Consider the following 17635-nt stretch of genomic DNA (forward strand, 5'->3'; position numbering starts at 1 on the left):
ATTTATTATAATATTATGATCATAGGTTATAATATAAATTAAAGTAAGTAAGAATTCAAATTTTATCTTCAGAATGCAGAAATTCAAACCCACCAACTTGTAGATTAGTCTATGGAGGGAAAATCCTCGTCTGAGAATTTCGTAATAATTATATGGACATTGAAGAGCGGCTTTGTTTCATTTTCTGTAACCACTCAATAAAATTCTCTAAATAGAATTGGAGCTAACCAGGAAGATTTCCCTATATGATGTTGGATGGCGGCAAAAATTTAAAACAAGGGTTGTTAGGCCCTTACCTGCGGGACGCCATGATTGCACAAGAACAAAATGCTATATTACAATGGAGGGAGGAGGTAGCCCTGCAAGATTTCGGAGAAATGCGACAAGACCAAGGGCAAATAGAAAAAGTAAACATAAACGAGAACAAATTGAGAAAATTAGCAGGAAACACTAGTTGGAGACTTCATTCTCAGCCAGGCCTTGGGTTTCTTATATACAATGCAATTCAGGCGGGTATTACTCTGGTTTATTTTGTTGAGTCTTTTCTTGATCGTTAAATTGAGTTGTTTCGTATTCTGGCTTAAAACTTTGCTTTTTTATGGGTTTATGGGTAATTGATAGTGACTTTAGAAAAACTGAGGCATTCTCTGTGTGAACGGCAGGCATGTTAGCCCTCTTTTAAGTTTTTTGTACATAGAAACCAAAGAATTAAGAATTGAAGAGCTGAAAGTTACGTATGAAATCATATTGACCGCTATTACTGAAAATTCACCTTTTTTGTACATAGAAACCAAAGAATTAAGAACTAAAGAGGTGAAAGTTGCGTCAGAATCATATTGATCGCTATTACTGAAAATTCAAGCTTCAATCATGGCATATGTGAGGCAATAAAATAATTGGTCTCTAAACTTTTTTGAAATTCATCAATAATGCTAATTGCAAATGGTTCACACATCTTAGAAGATACTGGGGCTCGGCAGTGTCTCAAGAAGCCAAAGGGCAATTCAATTTGCAATTGACAATGTCTCAACAAGCCAAACAGTGGGTCAACAGGCAGCTAGTATTTCAGGGAAAAAAATCCACTTGTCAGCTATTGGATCTTATCAAGGCCTACCCAGTTGACACATTTATGCAACTGTGATATATCAGATTCCTTCTGCATTTGGAAATAGAAAGAGGAAACGCAATGTTCTGTTCTTTTTTGGAGACATTCAGTTACCAAGTTGTATGGGATGTCTTCAGGCCTAATCCAGATTTCTCTTGACTGCCCCCCTCTCTCATGGAATATATAGTCAGGGAAAGCTGCAAGAATTTAGGGAATACCATCTACTTGCCAGCTATTGGGTCTTCCAAACTAGTTGATAATAAATATTGCATGATAATTTGCTTAGCAAAGTTTGTATGTTTGCTTAGGATTCCCTGTATTTGTGTAGAACAAGACTCCCTCACATCTCCTTTTTCATTTTCTATGGCAATGGTCAACATTAAAATGCTTTGAGATAGAAGCTAGTGGTGCTTTGTCATGCTTGAAACCTGCAAATGTGAAAATAATTGATGTTTCCTGGGTGTCCTTCCCATGATCATCTCAATGGTGGTCATTGCTGCTACAACTTTATGTTGTTAGCTGAAACTCTTCATGCTACAACTTCTGTGATGCATGATACATACTACAATTGTTGCCATGAACTAGAAACTATATTGCAGACAATTGCTAGATGTTCTGTTCATGTTATAACTTTCTGGTTGATACTACTTTTGGCTGTGAATGATTTTCTACAATGAAGGCCATACGTTGTTATAATGTTTACTGTCATGTTAAAGTGCTACTAGGAATGCTATAACATTTGAGATCATGTGGATTCTCGTATTACAACCATGCACATGCTATACCTTATGAGATTTTGTGCAATATACAATAATGTTGACCATGTAACCCACTGGTGTGATGCAATCTGAAACTTCCTCTCTTGGAGTGCTCCACTTCTTCCACTTACTTGTTACACACAAGTGATGAGATTTTTTATGCTCCTACTTGCCATTCCCAATCAGTTGGATTTTGTTCCCATACTCAAACATGATAAGCAGGGTGTCTCCCTCAGTTGCCCACACAATCAGTGTTGGTTCCACTTTGTTGCTATACCATACAACATGTGGAACAAATACATATTACAGAAAGTGGAACAAATTCATGCTGCCACGACAAAATTGCCATGAAAAGATATGCAAGTTTACAACACAAGAAAATCTTCTAATGATAGCAATAGTTGTGAACTCTGCACATACATTGGATTCTTATCTCCTTTGACTGCGTTCCGACCTTCCTCTTCCTATTGTCTTGCAGAGTGGCTGCTTCTTTTGTCATCCTTGCTGTGGAGTATAGGCTCCTTAGTGGTGTTTGTCTTGCATAGTATCTTAAGTTATTTCACCTACAAGGAACAAGATGCTTGTGTTCTTGCATAAAATATCCTTCCTTCTTGCAATTGAATTTTTTTACCTTCCTTGGACCATTCTTGGTCTGCACATGGTGTAGATTCCATCTTCCATTCACCAATCTTCAATTATCTGATTCCAATGTCCTCTTATTGAGATCTTTCCTCAACCGTGAGGTGTTTGATTGTTCTTTGACTCTCCTTCCAAAGTTCCATTCCATCATAGCCCATCCGTATTAGCAGCTTGGAGTCTATACCCTTGATATGCTTTTCAAATTTGCCAACGGATTTATCAGATTTCACATCTTACAAGAAAACGTGTTTGTTGTTGCTCTCTTTGCAAGCCTTTTCGTTATTTAAGACTTAGAAAATAGGTTCCTGTTGAATAAATACTAGTGTATGTTTTGCTTTTTCTATAAACAAAATAAATAATTGTATCGAAATCTTATTCCTAATGTTGACGTGTAGAAGGCTGAAAACATTAGAACTGTATTTCAAGATAAGAGCAGTACCGTACTCTCGAACAATGTAAGTGTGTATTTGTGCTTCATGTTCTTCGAAGTCCGTCACATTCTGTGGAGTCAATCACATTCGTTTCAAAGTGCTATAATAACCATTCAATCCATATTTTCACTCTTTAATGCAATCGAGGTTGGTTATGATGAGTCAAAATAACTGCCGAAATTTTGGATTTTGCTTTGGTTCTCTTGTCTGTTATACTCGTTGCTGTTTCTAGTAATATTTATTTAGTGTCTGCTAGGAACATTTTATGAGTCACTAAGCTTTAGGTCTAAATTGACCATTCTTCTGTGTTTGAATACGTTGTGAGTCTATGGCATTTAGTCGTGTCTATGTCGATGCAAAATAGTGTACTAAGCATAAATTGATCTTTATCTTTAGAACGTTCTATGTGTATTTGGTAAAATTCAACAAATAAAGTGTCTTTTCCAATATTCAATTATGGAGATAGAATTTGCTTGATTTCATTGAATGTGACTGGATAAAAAATATAATGTATACAGCTATCAATTGAAGATTCTGGGTACGGCTATTGAGAGGAATACAATTGTTCTATTAGAAACAGGGAGCGGAAAAACACATATTGCAGTTCTCCTAATGAAATATATTGCTCAAAACCTGAAAAAGGAACGCAAGAAATGCCTAATAATATTCCTAGCACCCGCAGTTGCATTAGCCAAACAGGTAATGTTGTACACTTTTCTGTTAATTTAAAACCAAATGAAAGATAAGTGTAGCAAGTGCCTTTGGACTGAAAACACAATTAGTAATCTCTCTTCTTAAACTTTGAAAATTCCAGCAATTTGAATATATAACAAGACATACAAACTTGCGAGTGGCATGTTATATTGGAGGGAGAGCAGTAAAAGATTGGAAAGAAGCAACATTGAATGAGGTATCTCAAATTAAATTTGAATATAACATACCGTTGGATTGAAATTACTTGTTTTCTATTTGTGTTCTGAATGGCCTGGGGTCTTACCTCAATAAATTGCAGGTCCTTGTGATGACTCCTCAGATTTTACTGGATGGCTTGGACAGTAATTCATTAACACTAGATATAGTCAACCTCATGGTCTTAGATGAGTGCCATCATGCATGCAAAAAGCATCCATATGCTAAAATTATGAGAGTAAGTGATGATGCTTGTTTAAAGAATTTGCTAAAATATGAATGTAAATAACATGTTATATGTCTGTGTTGAAGGTTTATCAGACACTGTCTCAAAACAAACCCAAAATATTTGGAATGAGTGCATCATTGGTCACGAAAAAGGGTGAGTTTACTATCTGATATAGGAAGGTAAAAATGAAGTAAAGGACTATTGTCAAATTCAATAAACATTATTCCTGAGATTTCAACTTTCTAGCTGGTATGCATATGCATTATATTTTTTTAGATCATATGTACCTGGACCCGTTAAGAATTTTGCAATTACAGAATTACTGTCTGTGCATCATCTTACAAACCTATTGTTTTCTAACATCATTTATATTCTGGACTGATGTTGATATGGAAGTTGTTAGGTCTTTGGCCCGCCACTTCATCCTATGCTCCTTGTTTCTGGACTTTAATTCTCTATTTGTTTAAGGCTGATGCCTAAATGATAATCTCATTTCAACTTGCCTAAAATTTATTTCTACCCGTAAAAGAGCAGGATGTTTCTTGTCTCATGTATTTAAGAATCAGAAGGATTCATTGCCTTTCATAGGTTTACCCTTGGTACAGGGAAAATAACTGGTACAGAGAAAATAAGTTAATAATATGTAAGTGAATGGAGGCTATTTTTTTGTTTACAGATTTTACACTGAAATATCAGAATATTAACAGTGAAAAACGGGTGCCAAGAACAAGAGTGGTACTGGTGATAAATCTTCCTAAAAATTAAGTCTAAGACTCTAAAGACATGTTTTAACCATAATTTACTGATTCATTCCTTTATTTTGATAATATAATACAATACTCCGTTTTTCACAGTGTAATTAAGAAGTATATATCTCTTGGAAATAATACTTCAACAGTTCGAAATAATATATTTAATGTTGAAGTGAGGATATTATTAGCTATTTATATTTGCGTTTGTTTCCACAGGGGTCTCTTCCAACACTGATTGTGAGAAACAAATAGCGCAAATTGAAGGCATCTTGGATGCTCAGGTAGATCCGATGACCCCTTAATTTTATTGTGAGCAACTAGTAAAATTTTCTTCTTCTTGGATCTTTGTTGTAACTACACTTGTAATTAACATGTCCAAACAGGCCATTACAGTGAAAGATAAGCGTGAGCTGGAGTCGTTTGTACACACTGCAAAACAAATAACTAAACTTTATTCTTTGTCAAGTGAACATCAACCCCTCCAAAAAAAATTGGTTTCTCTACCCCATTTTTTTAGGGAAAACAAAGCAAAAAACATCAGAGCACATATTGAATATTGTCTTCAGAATCTGGGTTCGTTTTGTGCTTTCAAGGTATGTTTTGCAGCCTATTTTAATTTTAACTTCATTAATTATGCTCTTGAAATTTTTGTTTGTCACACTAAGTGTATGCAGGATATTTAAGAAAATTTGTGTACCTCTTATGTTATTTAAGATGGGCAATTGGAGATCGATTTATCGATTACTCTAATTTACTGATTACTTCAACCAAAACCCTTCTCTAATTAAATATCGCCATGCATTCGTTCCTTGGCAAGTCTCAGTATGGTATCTGCCATTCATTACTCTATTGTTGGACCCAGCTCTCACTTGCATCGCTGCCTTTTTGTGCAGTGGCATAGCTTCCTTTTGCAACTTGCTTGAATCACTTAGTGTTGAACTATGCTAATTCTATTATTTTTTACTTTTTAAATTCATGAACTTAAAATATTTTTTATGCCAACATTCCTCCATGTTAGCTTGTTTCTCTTTCTTCAAACAAATTTACTTTAGGATTAGAGTTTCCCTTCCTACAAACTGACCTTGCTAAGAATTCTCAACAAAGCATTCAACTTTTCACACACTGGGCATCCCCTTGTGCACTTCCCCATCTGGTTGTGCATATCCATATGCAACTTATCCGCTATCCTGGTTGCGTATCCCCACTCTAAGCTCCTCCGTGCCACTCATTGACAATCCACACTTTTGCACAATGGCTAAAAATTGTGGTATCCAAATGACCTTGGCCTCTCATGCTAAGAGAGTTGTCGAAGCCTTTGTGCGCAAAGCTTTAACTCTATAATTGTGTACCTTCATTATTCTAATTGCTTAATATTCACATATCACCCTTGTTCCCATCAGGCAATCACACCCATAACCTAAATAACTATGCGCAAGCTTGATCGTGAAATACTTTATCAATGCTTGATTCTGGTTACATTCTTCATGGATGCCTACCTGCATGTGTACTAAACATGCAGGCTGTATCTCTTCCATAGTCATGTAGCTATCTTGCACAAATCAATGACTTGCCTGTATCAGACCTAATTACATTAAGGTGGATTCTTTTGATGTCCACCAAGTAGTTCTGCTAGGTTTCTAATTTTTATTATCTAATGTTGTTCTCTTCTTAGAATTGTGATTTAGTCATCATATAGATTCCCTCCACTTTGTTTTTGGTGGTTCTGTGGTCAATTAAAATTCATCTTTGTGACTATTCCACCATGTGATCCAATGAAAGTTTGATTTCAACTGTGCAAATGCAATTTTTTTTGATGAATACTAAAATATACCTCAAACTGTTGTCAACGATCAAGCTTATCTATATCTACTTGGCTGTCATAGCTGGAGATAAATCTTGGTTTCTGCCTTGAATTAGATCTTAAGATGGTGCAACGATTGAGCTCTCTTTTGCTTTTGTGATCCTATCCTCCTTTACGGTATACTTAGAATGATCAAGATTCAAACTAGATAACAAGACTTTCAAAAAGGGCTTGGCAAACATGAGCTTGTCTATGTTTAAAGAGATTTAAGATACATTCCTATCTGATTTATGCAACCTCTTTTCTGGATAACATTGTGATATTATACCTTTGCTCCTTGAGAACTATGTTTTGTTCTGCTTTATATTCTAGTTGTTTGACTGAGCTATATGTGCACACTTTTACCCACACACACTTTAAAGGACTGCATCAGGCTTAGTGCTTATTAATTATAGCTAAGTGAATTATATAGTTTGTGTTTGATAATAAATTTGTTCAGAACTTCTATTCATGTTTTCTAGTTACATGATTAATTACTAAACTACATGAGGTTGGTTTTATACATTAACGTGAAATCTGTAAATCGTACAGGCTGTTCAGTTATACTGTGAAAAAGAGAAGTCACGTGAGATTGTTACTCGAACAGTAGAAACGGAGCAATATGCTCTAGATGGTTATCTAAAGGATGCCCATAAACTCTTCGAAGAAGAATTGCCATCCGGTATGCATGCACATCATATTTTCCAGGGGTAGTAAATCATGAACAAAACATTTTCACATGAAAATTATATGGTTAGTTGAGAAATCATTATTGAATTTTTTGCTTTGCACTTCTAGCTAGAACCTAGATAAGCATGCATAACTGCTAGGCTGGTCAGAGCGCCATTATGCAATCCAGCCTCAATCATATAGCATAGATATAAGATTGCTCACAATTTGTATAAATAAGCATGGTAATCACTCCATCGACATTCAGGATCCTATTAAGAAAAATAGCTAAAACTGATGAAAAAAAAAAAACCTGATTGAATCTGACCATTTTACGCCTGAATTCAACATTCATATGGAATTATAGACTCGACAAATTGCAGCTAATAAACCAGTTCCTGCTTTTCTTGTAGAATAAAATATTGTTACGTATTCAATGTAAACATTAAAATTATGTTAGCATCTTATGACAGAAAATTTGAATTTGGCACTTCAGATGTGAATGAATTATTCAAGACACCTGAAGGAATTCGGAATACTGTCGAAGGCGGCATTTTAAGTCACAAGGTGGAGCAGCTAGTGCAAATTTTGATAGAGAAGAGGTACAAGTGATCATAGTAGTATGAGGAAAGGGTATAGTTTTTTTAAATTGCATTTTAATAGAAGACTAACTCCTAGTTTTAACAGTGGCGAAGATCCTAAAAAGGTTTGCTGTATAGTATTTGTGGAAAGAGTGATTGCAGCTGCCGTAATCTCAAGTTTGTTACAACAGATTGATTGTTTGAAATGTCTCAAGATTGATTTTTTATCTAGTGTGACTTCTACATTTGGTAGCAAGACACAGCAAAAAGCTTTAGAGAACTTTTCTTCTGAAAAGGTTGGTTGCATCTTTCACAAATATAAAAATGTTAATGTGATCACAGCTATGTGATCCAAAGTTACCTAGATGTTAAATTTTTTTAGTTGGGAATCAAATGTTTCATTAAATTTTCAGTGGCATCTTTTCCAGAAGTATATGTAGAAAGGTTATTTATACTGAATTTTTCAAAAAGCTATTTGCTATATATTGAATGATGATGCTTTTTGAATATGAATGTGCAGGTTCAAGTTTTAGTTTCAACAGATGTGATCGAAGAGGGTATTGATGTAAAAAATTGTAACTGTGTCATCCGTTTTGATTTACCCGTAAACATGCGCAGCTATATTCAATCCCGTGGGCGTGCTCGTCAAGAAAACTCAGAGTACATCTTATTTCTTCAGAGGTAACTTGTGAATATAGAATCAGTAAACTCAATTAATACATTCCATTTTTTAAAAAAATGCATAGAGCACATTAATATTACAATAATCTTTGAGTTTGGCATTATAATATAAACCACAGTCAATAGGAGATGTATAATGCAAGTAACTATTTTTTTTTTCTTAAATAGGATGTGAGCCTAGCCATTAATTATTTCAAATGCCTGATAATTTCAAATACCTTAGAATGATAAGACATTTGAAATTTGATAAAATCTAGGAATCCTATAGCCAACATTAAGGCTAAATATTTACACTAAATGTTATCAATTTTTGAAATTCTCAGAGGTAACAAAAAGCAGGAAGACGATTTATTCGATGTAATCAAGAGTGTAGCCCTAATAGAGGACATAATATCGAGTAGAAATGATCCTTCTATAAAAGAGAAAAGTACAATTGAAAAGGATGTACTAGTAGATGCTGATGAACAACTTCCAGAAGTGACACCGATTACAAATAGTATGCCTTGCACTAAAGAGAAAAGTGTGGTTGAAAAAGATAAATCTAGAAGTTCATATGAAGTTGGAGATGTTGGTGAAGATCTTGGAGGAGTTAGTGAAAGAGAGGACAAAGTTGAAGATGTTGATTTTGATCTTCAAAGAGTTATTGAAAACAAGGATGAACTAAAAGAGGATGGCAATGTCAAAGAGGGAAAAACATTTACAAAATCAGGTGTGCAAACAATTCATTCTCTTGTATCATTGGAGAACTTGCAATTAGAAATAGTTTTGCTAAACTATTTGTATGATTGAAGAATTTTTATTATTTTCCTTACTGATGGATAATAGGTTCATTTTTACTGTTTACTAGTATTTCTAGCATTTTGGATTTTTATAATTTTAAATTTTTTTCTATAAGAGAAGTAAAATAATATTATTATCATAATAAAATTAATATTTGATAAATTTGATTCATAATTTTTTAAAAGAAAATTTTAACTTTCCAAATAATTATGAAACTTATTTTATTTTTTATTTTCATTATATTATTTTCTTCATAAAAGTGCATTTTTCAATAAATGTGATTATGTATTTTTCTAACATTTTCATGAACAAAATTATTATTAAATAAAAAATTAAATGAAACCACTTTTTTAATCTTTATTTATGATAATTATACACTTATTAATAGAATTTCCTATGATGATTAGCAGGTTGTGATATTTGAAGATTTAATTGTCTGATATTATCTGTCTTTATTGAAGGTATATCTAAAACAAAGGAGTTACATTCAACTGCTAAAATAGATGTTCTATCTGATAAATGGGATGAAGAAGAGAGAGGAGTAATTTTGAAAGTTTACGAACTTCGTTTTACATCTCAATCCAATGATGATAAGATATATTCAAATTTTGGCCTTTTGATAAAATCTAAATTGGATGATGATATTATAAATACAGAAATAGATCTGTTTGTAACTACAGATAAGATCGTTAAGGCAAAACTTTTGTCAAGAGGAGAAATGACTTTGGATTTAACTCAGGTATTGAAAGAGAAACATATGAATTTCAAGTTCCAATATATACATTACAATTTGCTTCTTTTTGTATGTAACTGATATTAGTTTTGTGTATTATGTAACAGATGAGGAATGCAAAAGATTTTCAAGAAATAATTTTCAATGGAGTTTTCGGAAATCTAAGGAAAAAGAAAAAAATCACTGAAATGAAAAATCTATGGTGCAGTTCGTATATGTACTTCCTTTTGCCCTTAGAATCAAATAAGTCTGGTGTAACTGCTATTGACTGGAAATGTATTGAAATATGCGCAGCAAGAGCTAGAGAATTTAAATCACTTTCAAGTATTTCAGAAGAGTACCACAATATTATTGATATTGATAATATAAAAGAGGCTCCTATGGCAGGAACAACACATTTGCGTAACCAAGGGGAATCAGAAATCTTGATTTTGGCAAAGTGTGATATTTGTGAGTCTTCAAATTTGATAGATAAAACAGTACTTACTGTTCATAACGGAATGTTTTATCAAGTTGTAGAAGTTATTCATGAAAAAACTGCTAAGAGTCCCTTCCTTCTGGAAAAAGATTCTAATTCACGTTATAACAGCTACAATGAATATTTTCAGAAAAGGTGAGTATATCTCATTTTCGTAGTCTTAAATGCCCATCCAATTTTATTTACATAAAATTGATCGCAATGGTTCTAAATTGGTTATTATGATGAGTTTGCAGGTATAGAAAGAAACTTCAGTACTTAAATCAACCACTTCTTAGGGTGAAGCATGCTACGCGACCCCGTAATTTTCTTACAAAACACCAAGTAAAGCCAGCTGAGAATGAAGGAACATTTGTGGAGCTTCCTCCAGAGTTATGTCTGAATTTGGATGTTCCAAGTTTTGTTATGAGATCATTGTGTTTGGTTCCATCTGTTATGCATCGCCTCATTTCTTTAATGCTTGGAAACCAACTCAATAAAGCAATTAGGAAAGAACGCCCAGAATGTCCCCCTATATCCATTCAACTGGTACTTTTATTCCCAATGACTTCAAACTGAAACTATGTTTTATTTATTTATTTAAGATTACTTGCTCCACTTTTGTTTTACTATGTCATATGTAATGTTCTTGACTTCTTATCGACTTTATTTTGGTGGTAGATAATGGAAGCAATCACTTCACATAAATGCTTAGAGTGTTACTCATATGAGCGGTTGGAGTTATTGGGTGACTCCTTTTTGAAATATGCCATTAGTTTGCATCTTGTTATGAAATATGAAAATGAGGATGAAGGATGGTTATCAGATCGTAGAGCTGAGGCAGTCTGTAACAAAACACTTCATGATCTGGCACTGGATCGTAATTTACAGGTATTAAAATGTTATATTTCAATAGTTAATAAATAAACTTTGATAAATATATTTAAGATTAGAAATCACAATGTTAAAATGAGCTGCTGTTTTGTGTTTCTTTTACTCTTTACCATTCATTTGCATGCTTGTCTCTATTTCTTGTTGTCTTTGAACCTTCATTATTATAGTCTACGCATATGTCAGTATCTAGAGTTTACAGCACCAACGGTAATAACTAATATTAAAACTAACACATGATAGCATTCAAATTCTATCAATAGGAATATCCAATGTTGAAACTTGACCCTGCTAATAGTATCAAAACTTTTGTAAATAGGGATAAACGGTGTAAATTTTTTAACAAGAATAGAGTAGCAAAGACTTTATTAGTTGTATTGACAAATGCATAAGTGGATAGGATTACGGATTTCCACAGGCATACAATTAAGTTCATTATAATCACATTAATGAAAAAATACATATTGATATATTAATGAATTGATAACACTTTCTTAATATTAATGAATTGATAACACTTTCTTAAAATTTATGCTCTATAATTTGTTAAATATAGATAAATTTCTCCGTTGTTTGTCTCCTCAGATTTCAATGTATTCAGAATTATAATGATTTTTTGTTTGAAAAAGGCTTAAAAATAAGTGGCAAGCACAATATGGACCTTAATATGAGGAAAATATATTGATAATTGCCTTGGAGGCAAAAAAAAAAAAAAACGTTTGATTCTTTATATAAATTTCTTTTATTTTTCGTCTTGGCTTTTTACTTAAGCAGCTGATAGTGACTAATACTGTTGCTATGGAAAGCCGTTGCTTGCTTATTTGGAAGAATTTTGTCTTTGATATTGTCTATGCATAGTGAGTTTTTGTCTATTTTAGGTTTAATTTAATAATTTTCTTTTGTTGTTTACATATTCACTTAACATATGATTTTGAGATGATGCTTTTATTTTGCTCTGTAAAAAGGGATACATTATAGATGATCTATTTGATGTGCGCAAATGGATGGCTCCTGGATTATTTTGTAGTAGTTTTGTTTCCTGCTCTTGCAATCCAAGAGATCCTAACAGTCTCCAAATGGGAAAAGTTTGTGACAAGAGACATCGATGGATTTACTCGAAAACAATATCAGATGTTGTGGAGGCTTTAATTGGAGCACATTTAGTTGGAGGGGGTACAAAGGCAGCCCTTGAGTTCATGAGGTGGATGAACATGGAGGTTGACATTGAAGACAAATCAGTAGAGATTGCATTCAATCGCCATTTTGATTGTCCTGATGTCGTGAAAACAAGTTTGGATGAATTGCAATCGCTCCTAGATTACGACTTTGAGAACCGATGCCTCTTAGTGGAAGCACTCACACATGCTTCAATGAATGAACATGGAGGATGTTCCTACCAGGTAATTTGCATTTCACCTTACATTGCGGAATCCAAATATTGCTTTGATATTACTTACAAGATAGAAATTCTCCTGGAATATAGGACTGAATGTTAATATTATATCTATAGGACTGAATGTTAATATTATATCTATATTTGACAGCGGTTGGAATTCCTAGGCGACTCTGTGCTGGATCTTCTTATTACTCAGCATCTATATTCAACATACGAAGAATCATGCCAGGGAACTTTATCAGATTTACGACAGATAGCTGTTAACAATGAGAACTTTGCTCAAGCAACAGTTGAACATAAGATTCACAACTATCTTCGACATAATTCAGATGAATTACGAAATCAAATAGCAAAGTTTGTTGAGGAATTTGAACAGCGTAGAGGTGGTGATTTATCATTTGGAGGAGGAATGCATGCTCCCAAGGCAAGTTATTTAGTTTTACATTTGTGAGAATTCTTCCTTGAATTTTACTTAGCCAGCTGATTTTTTTATTAATTAAACATCAAAAGTACATAAATAGTTATACAATAAAAGATTTCCTGTGGGTATTCACAGAACAGATTTTAATTTATATTGTTATTTAGTAAGTAGATCATAGGGATTTTATAGTCATGCGATTAGCATTGCACTTTACATTTATATTAATATAAACGTTCTCTTCGATTACAACTTACGTCATTTTGCTATTTTTATTCAATGCAGGTACTAGGAGATATATTAGAAAGCATTTCAGGTGCAATTTTAGTGGATACTAGACTTAAACTAAATGTTGTCTGGGAAAAAATGAAACCCATTTTGTCTCCCACTGTTAGACCTGATAACATTGAATTGCAACCAGTACGGGAATTATATGAGCTCTGTGATCAGCAACATTATGGACGCAATTGGAAGCCCATCAGTAGGATAGGGAACGTTAATGTGGCCACTATACAAATAGAGCTCGAGAAATCCAGTATATCTGGAGAAGGGTCAGACATGAATAAGAAGTCTGCAGAAATTAAAGCTGCCAAACATGCGTTGGCACAGTTAAAGGTAATTTCAAACATTGATGTCAAGCTATTTTTCAGGGAGGCTTCTTGATCAAACATGCGTTGTGACACCCGAGCGCTTTCCCCATGCAAAATGACCAACAAACGCCAATGCTAAAAGTGGATAAACCAGGCCGCCATATATCCTAAAGCTGGTCATTGCCATAACTATGTGTTGGAAGATTAGCCTTTCTTCAGCCTTTCTTTTGTGGATTACGGTATGATATGAATTCAAACCGGGAAAGAAATTAATTGCTGTTGTTTCCTGACCAGAGAGCTGTGTGACTGAGTATATATACAGAGAACCAATTGGTTGTGAGCTCCCTTCTTGTTTTGTTTGGTGGGTTGGTAAGCAATGTCAATCTTTAACACCAGATACAAATCCATATTAGTATCATGGTTTCTAAAACTGTCTTTGTTATGTCCTGTCTGTTTTATTTTCGTGTCTTATTTGCTTCGCATGTTGTGTGAGATAAGGCGTGGCTGTGGCTACTGACACTAAAGTAAAACACTAGCCCATTAGCCACCAACTACAAATATTTAGCCATTCTACATTTTTCCAGTAAATAGTTAATTCTTGTAAGGCAAGCAATGGCGGAAATCCATTACTTCCAGACTGTCAAATTAAGTTCTCGTTGGTACAAGGCCCGCCGCCTCCCTTATATTAACAAAGCAATTTGATCAAGAAGCCTTTAGTGCATACAGTTAAAGTGGTTTAATTGGTGTATTTAAATTTATTTTTACTAATCAATAGCATCACATGGACAAGCCTTATAATAATTGGGAATTTTTGATCCTGAAATGGTTGTTTTGTAAATAAGGTAATGGGAATATATCATGACCGTCATACCTATGCCCAAAGTTCAATGGATGCGACTGGGAATGAAGCTCCACATGGATCCAATCTCATTGCTCAAGAGAAAATGGTTCGTCTTTCATATTATGTTGAGTTTAAAAGTCTGTTTAATTATGCTAGCTGTAATTTTTCAAAAATAAAGTCGAAAGCAGTTAATGGAGATAATATTTTAATGTTGCGACAGATAATTGCTAGCAGTCCACAAATAAATTCAGAAGTGGATATGGTTGTTACACTCGATCAGTTTCACAAGGAAGAAACACATCAGGAGGCGAATTTATTTTGTTGTAGCAAATCAATGCAAGTTAAAGACCTGGATCCATTTCCACATATGAAATTCACTAACAAAATGGATAATACGTTGTCAGCTAGGAAGCATAAATTGGAAGAGGGAAAGGAAGAGGGAAAGGAAGGTGTGTGTATAACAGATGTGCTTACACATGATCATATAGAAAGTAATCGTCCAAAGAAGAGGGCCAAAGCTAGAAAGACAGAACTGTTGGAGGTAATAGCGAATCCCTTAATATCTGAAGACTATATTGGTGATGGAAAGGATGATGCCATAATGCACAATTCCAACAAGAATTGCTCCCCCGGAGGTAGGGTTTTAAATAAAAATTCTTTTTTTAAGTTTTAATCTATTCTGTTATACATAATTAAATCTAAGGGATGATCTATGGTAATGAAACACATCAGGAGGAGAATTTATTTTGTTGTAGCAAATCAATGCAAGGTATAGACCTGGATCCACTTCCACATATGAAATTCACTAACAAAATGGATAATACGCTGTCAGCTAGGAAGCATAAACTGGAGGAGGGAAAGGAAGAGGGAAAGGAAGGTTTGTGTATAACAGAAGTGCTGACACATGATCATATAGAATGCAATCGTCCAAAGAAGAGGGCCAAAGCTAGAAATACAGAACTGTTAGAGACATCAGCGAATCCCTTGATATCTGAAGACTATATTGGTGATGGCAAGGATGATGCCATAACGCACAATTCCAACAAGAATTGCTCTCCCGGAGGTAGGGTTTAAAATAAGAATTTAACTGTTTTTTAGGTTTAATCTATTCTGTTATACATAATTAAATCTAAGGGATGATCTATGGTAATGAAACTAAATATCTCTGTCAAAGGGAAAAGCTATCTTTTCGAAGATAAGGCTACAAGCACACTAGTCTTATATTTTTTTCTAATGGATTAAAAATGTAGATATATAAAAATGGTTATTCTTTGGAGTTTTTTTCCTACTTTTTTCACTAGATAACTTCTGGTCATCAGTTGTAGTTGTGTCCTAGGAACAACTGAATTGTTAAAAGTATACACAAAACTTGTTAAAGTATCGAAATTCCAGTAATGTAAAAATATGGAGAACTGAAAATAATTGTATATTTATATTTTTTTGATTTCATAATTATAAATAATAATTATTTTGCTATGAACAATTCAGGTGGCTTCATAAGTATTCCAAATGAGGATATAGAAAGTAGTCATCCGAAAAAGAAAGCGAAGAAAGTGTGTTCCCTTCCAGGTATGCAACATTCATAAAGTAGATATATAAAAATGGTTATTCTTTGGAGTTATTTTCCTACTTCTTTCACTAGATAACTTCTAGCCATCAGTTGTAGTTGTGTCCTAGGAACAACTGAACTGTTAAAAGTATACATAAAATTTGTTAAAGTATCAAAATTTCAGTAATGTAAAAATATGGAGAATTGAAAATAATTGTATATTTATATTTTTTTGATTTGATAATTATAAATAATAATTATTTTGCTATGAACAATTCAGGTGGCTTCATAAGAATTCCAAATAAGGATATAGAAAGTAGTCATCCAAAAAAGAAAGTGAAAAAAGTGTGTTCCCACCCAGGTATGCAACATTCATAAAGTGTAGCCTTATCTTTAAATATTTCTTTAAAATCAAATCAAAGTATCTAAGTTACCTATAATCTTACTCCCAATATATCTAAGTAACCTAATTTAAAATGGGTCTCCCTTATCCTGTCATGTCATGAATATTATCCCAACAAAAGAGTGGTAGGTTTGTGTTAAATTGTTGAAAAAATGTTTAGTTATCTGAATCATTTTAAATAAATAGTATTCACTTTATAAATTGATAAGATTTTATAGACAAATATATTGTTTGATAGTTGATAAAATTTTCTTACAAAGATTAATATCATTTAGTACTCATTTTATTGTGGATTTCTTTTACAGTACACATTTTTCTCAATTCGCAACGAGGTGATTATAGACGCAATTTATATGAATTGTGTCAAAAAATGCACTGTAGTGAACCTCAATTTACATTGGTAGAAACATCTGACATGCCTCACAAAGCAAGGTATTTTCTAAACTATATTTTCACATTGATTTTATTAGTATCTTAACTAATATTTTCTTATGATTTTTTTCTTTTGGTGTAGATTTCTATTCAAAGTGGTGGTAAAAATTTCTAATAAAGAAAGTTTCTCAGTCCAAGGTGAACAAGAAAGAGACCATGCAAGTGCAAAAGATACGGCTGCTTATAAAATGTTGGTAGAACTTCAAAAACATGGATTATGTTCTATAAAAACTTTCAATAACAATTGTGAAAATATCTAACATTAACATAGAGATGTTAAACCTCCATAAAGATCAATCATTTCCAATTTATGATTTATGATTGATCTAGATTGGTGATTAACTAATTCATAATTAATGTAGTCAAATGAATATTTGATCTATACATAGCTTATGCTTGTGTTATCATTATGTGATTCACTATGATTTCATTGGTAAACAAGGTACCGAGATGCATAATGATTATAATACATTAAATAATGTGTTTCATTGACATAAATCCCATGCATTTTAAAATGCAACAAAGGTGTAATTTGCCTTGTGTTTACTCTT

At 33.3% G+C, this 17635-nt stretch overlaps 1 protein-coding gene across 1 annotated transcript; it reads left to right on the forward strand.

Moving 5' to 3' along the window:
- The first annotated feature begins 308 nt into the window (after nucleotides 1-308).
- Nucleotides 309-17365, forward strand: LOC131037491 (endoribonuclease Dicer homolog 3a). Its single transcript, XM_057969645.2, has 27 exons — nucleotides 309-513; nucleotides 3190-3253; nucleotides 3452-3632; nucleotides 3748-3843; nucleotides 3946-4080; nucleotides 4155-4224; nucleotides 5040-5104; nucleotides 5207-5416; nucleotides 7216-7345; nucleotides 7829-7934; nucleotides 8020-8209; nucleotides 8434-8594; nucleotides 8918-9303; nucleotides 9836-10113; nucleotides 10215-10720; nucleotides 10822-11113; nucleotides 11246-11455; nucleotides 12421-12855; nucleotides 13000-13275; nucleotides 13555-13884; nucleotides 14702-14806; nucleotides 14921-15335; nucleotides 15533-15763; nucleotides 16189-16269; nucleotides 16530-16610; nucleotides 16958-17084; nucleotides 17167-17365. The coding sequence occupies exons 1-27, from the start codon at nucleotides 309-311 to the stop codon at nucleotides 17342-17344; spliced, it is 5544 nt and encodes a 1847-aa protein (XP_057825628.2). The 3' UTR covers nucleotides 17345-17365.
- Nucleotides 17366-17635: the final 270 nt, after the last annotated feature.

Source organism: Cryptomeria japonica, chromosome 6, assembly GCF_030272615.1.
Source record: "Cryptomeria japonica chromosome 6, Sugi_1.0, whole genome shotgun sequence".
NCBI lineage: Eukaryota > Viridiplantae > Streptophyta > Pinopsida > Cupressales > Cupressaceae > Cryptomeria > Cryptomeria japonica.

Coding starts and splice junctions, on each gene's coding strand:
- LOC131037491 (XM_057969645.2), top strand. CDS start 309: ATGATTGCACAAGAACAAAATGCTATATTACAATGGAGGGAGGAGGTA. Junction 9,304..9,835: donor AAAAACATTTACAAAATCAG/GTGTGCAAACAA, acceptor TCTTTATTGAAG/GTATATCTAAAACAAAGGAG. Junction 16,611..16,957: donor AAAAGTGTGTTCCCACCCAG/GTATGCAACATT, acceptor TTTCTTTTACAG/TACACATTTTTCTCAATTCG.